A 10,425-nucleotide genomic window follows, 5' to 3' on the forward strand; every position below is an offset into this window, starting at 1 on the left:
GAAAGAAAGAGAAAGAGGGAGGGAAGGAAGAGAGAAGGAGGGAGGGAGGAAAGAAGGAAGTAAGGGGGATGGAGGAAGGAAAGAAGGAAGAAAGGGGGTAGAAGAAGGAAAGAAGGAAGAAAGGGGGTGGAAGAAGGAAAGAAGGAAGGCAGGAAAGGGAGAAAGAGGAAAGAAAGAGAGGAGGAGGGAGGGAGGACAGATGGAAGGAAGGAAGGGAGGGAGGAAAGAAGGAACAGTCAAAAGAGACGGGGTCAATTTGACCCTGGAGGACGACATGAAGGTTAAAATGATCCTTTATTAGTCCTGAAATGGGGAAATTTGCAGTGTTACAGCATCAAAAGTAGAAAGAGCCTCAATAAAAAGAATAAAAAACAATAAATAATAAATAAAAACAAAAAATAAGAACAATTAGAAATAAAAAAATAGACTTTTAATACTGCTAATGAATAATTAATATTATTTATTAAAGTATAGGTTCTAGCTTAAAACATGTAGAATGGAAAATGGTTGCTATGGTGATTCCTCCCTTCCATACTGGTTGCTATGGTGATCCCTCCCTGACTTTATTCCAATGTAGAAGCTTTTACATACAACCCAGAGCAGCGTGACGATTAAATGACACCAAAATGCAAAACACTTTCCTGGACTGAACTGAAGTAGTTTGCATGTCGGAGCCACGAGAAGAAATCCTGAAAGAGTGTTTGTGAATCAATATGTTGAGTCATTGGTTTGATTTCCCCCTCTTCCTACCTCCCTCCCTCCTTTCCTTCCTTCCTTCCTTCCTCCTTTCCTTCCTTCCTTCCCCCCTTCCTCCTTTCCTTCCTTCTTTCCTTCCTTTCCTTCCACCCTTCCTTCTTTCCTCTGTCCTTCTTTCCTTCCTCCCTTCCTCTTTTCCTTCCTCACTCCTCCCTCCTTTCCTTCCTTACTTCTGTCCTTCCTCCCTCCCTCCTTCCCGCCTTCCTCCCTCCCTCCTTTCCTTCTTCCTCTCTTCCTTCCTCCCTTCCTTCCTTCCTTCTTCCTCCTTTCCTTCTTCCTCCCTTCCTTCCTTCTTCCTCCTTTCCTTCTTCCTCTCTTCCTTCCTTTCCTTCCCTCCTTCCTTCTTTCCTCTGTCCTTCTTTCCTTCCTTCTTCCCTTCCTCTTTTCCTTTCTCTCTCCTACCTTCCTTCTTTCCTCCATCCGTCCTTCCTTCCTTCCTTCTTTCCTTCTTTCTTTCCACTGTCCTTCCTTCCCTCCTTCCCTCCCTTCTTCCCTTCCTGTTTTCCTTTCTCCCTCCTACCTTCCTTCTTTCCTCTGTCCGTCCTTCCTTCCTTCCTTCTTCCCTTCTTTCTTTCCACTGTCCTTCCCTTCCTCCCTCCCTCCCTCCTTTCCTTCCTTCTTCCTCCTTACCTTCCTTCCTTCCTTCCTTTCCTCCCTCCATCCCTCCCTCCTTTCATTCCTTCTTCCTCCCTTCCTCCCTTGACTTGAGGACAACAGGAGGGTTAATACTCCATTAATACATCACCTTCCTCTTTATGACGGTTGGCTTCTCGCTCCACCTCTTCAAGTGTTTGCCGTTGAGAGAACAACTACTAACACTTTTTGAATTTCCGACCCGGTTTGGAAACTAACGTCATATGATGAACTAAGGCTTTGTGTGTGTGAGCATAACCAGGCCCTTATGTGCTATTAAATCCAGCTCAAGCTATTTTAAGACTTCAGTGAGTCAAATCACAAAAGGTATTTTCCAAAAATTTGTCCTTTTTAGCAGGAAATTCCCTCTTTGTGTGTTACCGTCCGCTGCTGCTGCTGCTGCTGGGAAACTGAAAAAAAGAGGAAATGTCAAACTATATTAAGACTTCACAGGCAGGACGAGTGATTACAGTCACCAAAGACTCTTTCATTGCACTTAATCTATGCTTTAAATCAGTATAAGTATTAGTTTTATTTATCTTATGTTAATTATCAGGATGTTTTTTGTCAGTTTCAGCCTCACAGGCTCTGTCAGTGAATTCTTATATTGCTCAGCAGAGGGAGACAAAGCTCAACCCTCCTGTTGTCCTCGAGTCAAGGAAGGGAGGGAGGAAGAAGGCAGGAAAGGAGGGAGGAAGAAGGATGGAAAGGAGGGAGGATGGAAGGGAGGGAGAAGGAAGAAAAGGAGGGATGAAGGAAGGGAGGAAAGGAGGAAGCATGGGAGGAAGAAGGAGGGACAGGAGGGACAGGAGGGAGGAAGGAGGGAAGGAAGGAAAGGAGGGAGGACGAAGGATGGAAAGGAGGGAGGAAGGAAGGAAGGACGGAAAGTAAGGACGGAGGATGGAAAGGAGGGAGGGAGGGAGGAAGAAAGGATGGAAAGTAAGGACGGAGGATGGAAAGGAGGGAGGGAGGAAGGACGGAAAGTAAGGACGGAGGATGGAAAGGAGGGAGGGAGGGAGGAAGGAAGGAAGGACGGAAAGTAAGGACGGAGGACGGAAAGGAGGGAGGAAGAAGGATGGAAAGGAGGGAAGGAAGGAGAGAAAGGAGGGAGGAAGGAAGGGAGTAAAGAAAAGAAGGAAGGAACAGTCAAATTTGACCTGGGAGGACGACACAAAGGTTAATATAGTTTAAAGAGCTTCACAGTTAGATGATTGACAAGCTGATAATGAGACAAGAACAAGTGACAACATAAAGAAAATGATTAAATAAAGGAAGAACAAAATTGAGAAAATATATCAATAGATAAAATTAAATAAGTTAAATAAGAGCAAATATGAGAGTAAAGGTTTATTAGAAGTAAAAAAACTAGGTTAAAATAGATTAAAAAGACAAAAAAACAGACAAATAAAATGTATTTAAAAAGATCAAACTTAATAAATATAGCATAAAATAAGTAGAAAAAGAATATTTAAAAACATCAAAGCAAATAAATGATAATAAAAGCACTATAAATAGTTCAGGTCTTAATCAAAAGGTTCAACAGGCAGGTTTTGAGTTTACTTTTTTTTAAAATGTCACTTGAGATGAATGAGGGAATTATTTAAATGGTGGAAAAACACGTCAAGTCTCTTCATTTTATTGTTCTTCTTTTAATTAATTTTTCAATATCTTTACCTTTTTTTTTTTTCTTTTTCCTTCCACAGCAAGAAAAGCGTATTTTCACCAACTTCCACCGCCAGCTGTTCTGCTGGATTGACAAATGGGTGGGTTTGACCATGGAGGACATCAGGCGGATGGAAGAGGAGACTCAGAAAGAGCTCGAGGAGGTAATTACTCTCTCCGAAGTTACACTGCACCAATAATATGTCTTCTTCTTAGTATGGTGAATGAAGCTCAAGGTAGATGTAATGGAGCTGCTTTTATCTTTTGCTCAAGTTTACAGGTGATTTAAAAGCTAAACAGGAAGTCAACGATAAGAGTGATAACTATAATAATGATGTGAGCGTCCACACTTATGAACTATAACTTCCTGTAGACAGCTGCTGGTTCCAGATGTGTCTGCAGCTAATATAAGTAGATATAGATGAGTTGTTACTGCTGTATGTTGGACAGAGACATAAAAAGAAAGAGAAGGGAGGAAAGGAAAGAAGGGAGGGAGGTAGGAGAGGAAGAAGGAAGGAAGGAAAGGAGGGAGGAAAGAAGGGAAGGAGGGAGGAAAGAAGGGAAGGAGGGAGGAAAGAAGGGAAGGAGGGAGGAAAGAAGGGAAGGGAGGGAGGAAGGAAGGAAGTAAAGGAAGAAGGAAGGACAGAGGAAAGAGGGAAAGAAGAAAGGGGGATGGAGGAAGGAAGGGAGGAAGTAAAGAAGGAAGGGAGGGAGGGAGGAATGAAACGAGGGAAGAAGGAACGAAGAAAGCCGGAAAGGAGGGTTCAAGGAAGGAGGGAAGGAAAGGAGGAAGGAAGGAAGGACGGAGGAAAGAGAGAAGGAGGGAGGGAGGGAGGGAGGAAGAAAGTAAAGAAGGGAGGAAGGGGGATAGAGGAAGGAAGTGAGGAAAGAGAGAGGAAGGAAGGAGGGAGGGGAGGAAAGAAGGAGGGAGGAAGGAAGGAAGGAAGGAAGGACGGAGGAAAGAGAGAAGGAATGAAGGAGGGAGGGAGGACAGGAGGAAGGAAAGAAGGAACAGTCAAAACAGACGGGGTCAATTTGACCCGGGAGGACGACAGGAAGTAGTTATATCTATAGTTATTATTCTTGTTGTGGACGACTGAATAATGACAAACTGTATAAATGATCATCACTTTGTGTTCAGAAGACTGCCGGAGCCGACACACACACACACACACACACACACACACACACACACACACTATGCAAACCTACTGGATGTTTAACTGCCTTTTAACTCCCTGAATGTCACATCAGATGCGTCAGAAGGGAGACGTGCGAGGCACCTCTGCAACAGACGAGTAGAGGCCGGTGGCTGTAGGTCAAACACTAGAGGCAGGCTGAGTAAGTCTCCACCAGCAGGGGGCGCTGCTGCTGCTGCTGCTGCTGCTGCATGGATCATTGTCCGCTGATGTCTGCCTGCTGTCTTAACTCATCTGTTTGTCCCTTTTTTTATGGAAGTGTCCAGTTTGTTTTTTCTTTGTGCTTTCACGTCTTTTTTTTTAGCCCTGCGATCTGTTTTTCATCATGTCTTCAATCATAATCTTCCTCCTGTTTTTCATCTCATGTGTGACTCTGTTCTTCAGACGCAGCGCTGATGATGATGATGATGATGATGGCACAACGGCTTTTAATGTTAGGTTAACCCTCCTGTTGTCCGAAGGGATGAGGAAGGACAGGAGGAAGGGAGGAGGAAGGAAGGAAGGGATAAGGAAAGGATGAGGAATGGAGGAAAGAAGGATGGAAGGAAAGGAGTAAGGAGGGAGGGAGGTAGGAAAATAGGAAGGATGGAAGGAGAGAAGGAAGGAAGGAAAAAAGTAAGGAAGGAGGGAGGCAGCAAGGAAGGAAGGACATGAGTAAGGAGGAAAAGAGGAAGGAAGGGTGGAAGGAAATTAGGAAAGAAGTATGGAAGGAGGAGGGAGCAAAGAAAGAGGGAAGGAGGGGAAGAATGAAAGAAGGAAGGAAGGAAAGGTGTAAGGAGGGAGGGAGGAAAGAGGAAAAAGGAAAAGAGGAAGGATGTAAGGAGAGAAGGAAGGAAGGATGGAAGGAAATGAGGAAAGAAGTATTGAAGGAGGAGGGAGCAAAGAAAGAGGGAAGGAAGGAAGGAAGAAAGGTGTAAGGAGGGAGGGAGCAAGGAAGGAAGGAAGGAAGGAAAGGAGTAAGGAAGGAGGGAGGAAAAGAGGAAGGACGTAAGGAGAGAAGGATGGAAGGAGGAGGGAGCAAAGAAAAAGGGAAGGAAGGAAGGAAGAAAGGTGTAAGGAGGGAGGGAGGGAGGCAGGAAAGGAGTAAGGAAGGAGGGAGGAAAAGAGGAAGGACGTAAGGAGAGAAGGAAGGAAGGAAGGAAGGAACTTTTCATGTGGTGACATCATCAGGCCGAAACCTTCAATTCATCTAATTCTTAGTTTAATGACTCACATTTCCGTCCGTCTCAGCTGAGCTTCATGTTCAGAGCTCATCAGATAACGTTAGATTTGTGAAGCTCGTCTCAAATCTTTAACCCTACTGTTGTGCTCAGGTCAAGGAAGGACAGGAGGAAGGAAGTAAGGAGAGAAGGAAGGAAGGAGGGAGGGAGGGAGGAAGGAACAAAGGATGGAGGGAGGAAGGAAGGAAAGGAGTAAGGAGGGAGGGAGGAAAGGAGGAAGTAAGGAAGGAAAGGAGTAAGGAAGGAAGGGAGGAAGGAAGGAAGGAAAGGAGTAAGGAGGGAGGAAGGAAAGGAGTAAGGAGGGAGGGAGGAAGGAAGAAAGGAGGAAGTAAGGAAGGAAAGGAGTAAGGAGGGAGTTAGGAAGAAAGGTAAGGAGGGAGGGAGGGAGGAAGGGAGGAAAGGAGTAAGAAGGGAGGAAGGAAAGGAGTAAGGACAAAAGAGGAAGGAATTTAGGAGAGAAGGGAGGAAGGAATTTAGGAGAGAAGGGAGGAAGGAATTTAGGAGAGAAGGGAGGAAGGAATTTAGGAGAGAAGGGAGTAAGGACGAAAAGAGGAAGGAAGGAAGGAAAGAAAGGAGTAAGGACAAAAGAGGAAGGAATTTAGGAGAGAAGGGAGGAAGGAATTTAGGAGAGAAGGGAGTAAGGACGAAAAGAGGAAGGAAGGAAGGAAAGAAAGAAAGGAGGAAGGAAGAAAGAAAGGAAGGATGGAAGGAGGAGCGAGCAAAGAAAGAGCGGAAGAAGAAAGGAAAAATTAAAGAAAGAGGGAGGAAGGAAGGAAAGAAGGAACAGTCAAAAGAGGACGGGTCAATTTGACCCGGGAGGACGACAGGAGGGTTAAACAAATAAGGCTTCTTGAAGAACGGAGTCGTGTTCTGAGTCATTTCCTCTTCCTGTCTGCTGTCGATTCAAATCACTGTTTTCATTTCTCACTCACAGATTGTTCTTTTAACATTTTCTTTCTCCAGCTGCTTCACACTTCACACTAAACTCATCACTTTGTGCTTTCAGTTTGTTCTTCTGCCTGATAACAGCTCACTCCCGCTCTAATCTCTTCCCTTTTCATTTGAAGCACACAGATTTTCCTGCATGTTACTTTTGCTTTAAAGGATGAGTACACAAGTTTCCAAGTGTGTCTTAAATCAACAGTCAGGAGCTCAAATGAACATTTTAAACCTGTTTTTGTTTCTTGCTGTAATGATTCCTCCTGTTCATACTGACCATTAGAAGATCCTTCATAATGCTCTTATACTGTAAAGTGATGGAGGACTAAACCCACAGTCCCTCCTTCTGTGTAAAAAAAATTATTTATAAGTTGATCTGAAGCTAATATGAAGCTTCAGAGTCCAAATGAGTCTAATCAAGTAAATCAGTATATTGAGATTGTGATATTTTCATAGACTGTATAAAAGAAATGGACGTAACATCTGTGACGTCACCCATTGGTTTGTGGACTGCTGCTCAGAAGCCAATAGTTTCGAATCTAGGCAGCGCCATCTTGAAAATTTCAGGTGCATGCTGGGAAAAATAAAAACACGGATTCTACTTATATGGGCATGAGGCGGGAGCGGGGAGGTTGCTATGGTTACGAGAGCTGGATCTCGAGGATATTGGTCAGTCAACCTGTCAATCAGGACGTAGCCACGCCCTAATGCATACCCTGCTTTATCGTCACATATAAAATCAGGGAGGCCAAAATGTCCCAAATGAACATCATACTGCATTGAAGAAGGCTTTTAAACTAGCGATTGAGACCATAAACACATTTTGAAAACGTTTACTGAGGTTAGAAATCAAGTGAGAAGTTGGTGAATTCTCCATTGACTTGTATAGAGACGGTCGCCCCCCTGGTGGCCTTTTGATAGAATGCAGCTCTAAGTTACTTCCTGGTTGGCCTCATTTCAGAGGACCAAAACTCCCCGCCTGGTTATTTTATTTTTACTGTAGTGCTGCCTTTAAAAGCAGGAAAGGACACTTATTCCATATCACTATATCACAATATTCAAAACCTAAGACAATATTTATACAAAATCAATTTACTGCCCAGCCCTAATATTTACTTGATTTGACTCATTTGGACGACTGAAGCTTCATATTAGCTTCAGATCAACTTTTAAATACTTTTTTTCCACAGAAGGAGGACTGTGGATTTAATCCTCCATCACTTCCATTGTAAGAGTATTATAAAGGATCTTTTAATAGTCAGTATGAGCAGGTGGAATGATTTCACTGCTCATATAAACACCTGACTGCTGCTTTAAGACCCTCCATGAACTCTTCTATCCTTTTATGTCCTCATACTGAAAACTAAACCTCTCTTCTTCTCCTCCTCTCTCTCTCTCTCTCTCTCTCTATCTCTCTCTATCTCTATATCTCTATCTCTCTCTCTCTTTCTTTCTCTCTCTCTCTCTCTCTCTCTCTCTCTCTCTCCTCTCTCTCTCTCTGTGTCTCTCTCTCTCTCTCTCTCTCTCTCTCTCTCTCTCCTCTCTCTCTCTCTCTCTCTCTCTCTCTCTCTCTCTCTCCCCCACTCTCTCTCTCTCTCTCTCTCTCTCTCTGTCCCTCTCTCTCTCTCTCTCTGTCCCTCTCTCTCTCTCTCTCTCAGCTGCGTAAAACAGGTCCGATTCGAGGCACCAGTGCTGCTCATGAGCAATGAGGCAAATCAACCAAACCCTGTCATGATGATGTCATCAGAGACACGTCCAACCACGATGAGGAAGTGGCCCCCGACGTCGCCTCTTCTCTTCTCTTCTGTCTCACATGATTCATTGGGGGGTTTGACAAGATTGGTTAACAGTACTGTACAGATTCTACCCCAATCACAAGCCTCCTGTTCACTCAGAAAAAAAAATACAAATACAAACAAACAAACAAACATGGTTTTGCATACATATATAAAAAAAGAAAAAGAAAAAAAAACTCTTTGCACAGAACGTAAATTGCCTGATATGTAAATTGTTAGTTGATTATCACAATGGGCTTTGTTTTTATTCAGGTGTGTTAAAACCGTGACTCAGAAAAAGTCTCAGCCTTTTAAATTCAGTAGAATGTTATTTTTAGCTTCAACAGGTTCCCACCAAAAAAAAAAAAAAAAAATTGGGTTATAAGAAAGACTTTAGCAGGTATTGGAATATTTACGCCCCCCCCCCCCGTCGTCGTCCCCCCCCCTTTTATCTTCCCATGTATTATAACTGTCTGTCTCTACTTTAATCCTTGTCTCTCTCCCCTCAGTATTGTCTTTATTATTGTCCTGGTAAAGAAGTTTAGTCTAGATGCCCCCCCCCCCCCCTTGTCTCACTGTCCCCCTCTGTCTGGCATTTAGTCAGGATGATTGTTCTTTTTTTTTTTTTTTTTTGTTCTTTTCTTTTACTTTTTCTTTTTTTTTCTCTTTTTTTTTATAGTTTTGAGGCTAATCCATGCCTGTTATATGGTTCAAAATGAATATAAAGCTCAAGCATGATAGATAATTCTTTGCTTTTTCCAAAAAAAACCCACACATGCACACACCACACGTCCCACATTTCCAACAAACATGCACACCGGCCCTCCACATCCTCTACTCCTCCTCCTCCTCCCTTCTTCCTCCTTCCGTCACAAGTGCATGTGGACAACAGCAACTCCTCACTAAACTGTCATTGCATGTGTATAGTTGCTGCAATGCAGCTTCGCTCAAGTGGATCGTTTATGTTGATTTTAGAGAGAAAGGAGAGAGAGAGAGAGAGAGAGAGAGAGAGAGGGTCGGCATCCTCCAGGAGAGTCACCTGTGTGTGTGTGTGTGTGTGTGTGTGTGAGATCAGCTGCCTTCAAGGACTGTCACTCTTTGGACTGAGATGGATAACGTTCAGCTTATTAATATCGAGGCTGCATGTCCTTCCTGTTTGGCTTCAGAGCTTTAACTGGAGGCCAACATCCCTCACAGCCTCCATGAAGCTTTTTGTCTTTATAAAAAAAAAAAAAAACTAAAATGAGGATGAAAGTCTGTGCGTCGCTGCGTGCATGAATTGAGGTAGTTCGGGTTTTTTTATATATATATATATAAACGTATATATAAATATCTGTGTTGAACTACCGTTTCCTCTCTGAGCTGACAGAGCGAAGGGGTCCAGGCAGGTCTGAGGGTTTTATTTTCACCATGTATTATAGTGATTTCCTTTTTACCTGAACTGTAAGAACGTATGTGGATCAGTCTGAAGGGTGAAATCGCTTTGGCAAAGATTAAAGTTATGCTATGCGGGATTTTCCCTTTTTTTTTTTTTTTTTTTTTTTTTTTTTTATAAACTCGTACAACAGTAATCACTCTCAGTCAACACAGGAAGTGAGGCAAGCAGTGTATTTATCTTAAAAGGCTCAGCTCCTTTTAATTCTGTATCTTAATATCTTACTGTGTTAGGGGACGTTTCTGGGTGTCGGCCATTTTTTTTTTTTGGGCGGTGGGTTTGAGGTCAGGACTCGTTGCGAAGTGAAGTCGTCCGGAGGTGTTGGCGTTATTTATTTGCGCTTTTTTTCCTTTTTTTAAGAAAGCAAACTGCTGTAAAACAATCAGAAAATAATGTTTTTTTATTTATCTGGTTCTCGGCTTTTGTTCTCGCTCGCTCTCTTCATTCACTCGTTAGCTCGCTCGACCGCCGCCGCTCTCTCGCTTTCTCGCTCACTAACACACGCGGAGGAGGGGCCAACTTTTAAAAAAGGCTGTATTGTTTACAAAATACTAACTGACAAAATCCTGCATAGTATATCTTTTCTTTTTCTTTTTCTTTTTAAAGTAACAATCTCAAAGTTCTGTGTCGTTGTCTTTGGCGCCTCCTGTGGTGAAAAGCTGTAATTACAGGTGCTCCTTTTTTTTTTTTTTTTTGGATTTCGCTTTCCAGAGATCTGAAAAGTGTTTCCTGTGCGATGTCAAACAGTTACAGCGGGGGTTGAAGAGTGAGTCTGTTCCGTTATCTGGTAAAATACCGCTGTCGGA

General features: G+C 43.1%; 1 protein-coding gene across 1 annotated transcript in view; it reads left to right on the top strand.

The window, feature by feature from the left end:
- The window catches only part of LOC128379890 (phosphatidylinositol transfer protein beta isoform-like), a 29,940-nt gene extending 21,268 nt beyond the window's left edge, over positions 1 to 8,672 (top strand). The window contains exons 9-11 of the mRNA XM_053339529.1: positions 3,093 to 3,215; positions 4,306 to 4,392; positions 8,068 to 8,672. Of these exons, the coding sequence (XP_053195504.1) occupies positions 3,093 to 3,215; positions 4,306 to 4,353 (171 nt within the window). The 3' untranslated portion in view covers positions 4,354 to 4,392; positions 8,068 to 8,672. The remainder of the gene's footprint in view (positions 1 to 3,092; positions 3,216 to 4,305; positions 4,393 to 8,067) is intronic.
- The last annotated feature ends 1,753 nt before the right edge of the window (positions 8,673 to 10,425 follow it).

This window comes from Scomber japonicus, chromosome 19 (assembly GCF_027409825.1).
Source record: "Scomber japonicus isolate fScoJap1 chromosome 19, fScoJap1.pri, whole genome shotgun sequence".
In the NCBI taxonomy this organism is placed as follows: domain Eukaryota; kingdom Metazoa; phylum Chordata; class Actinopteri; order Scombriformes; family Scombridae; genus Scomber; species Scomber japonicus.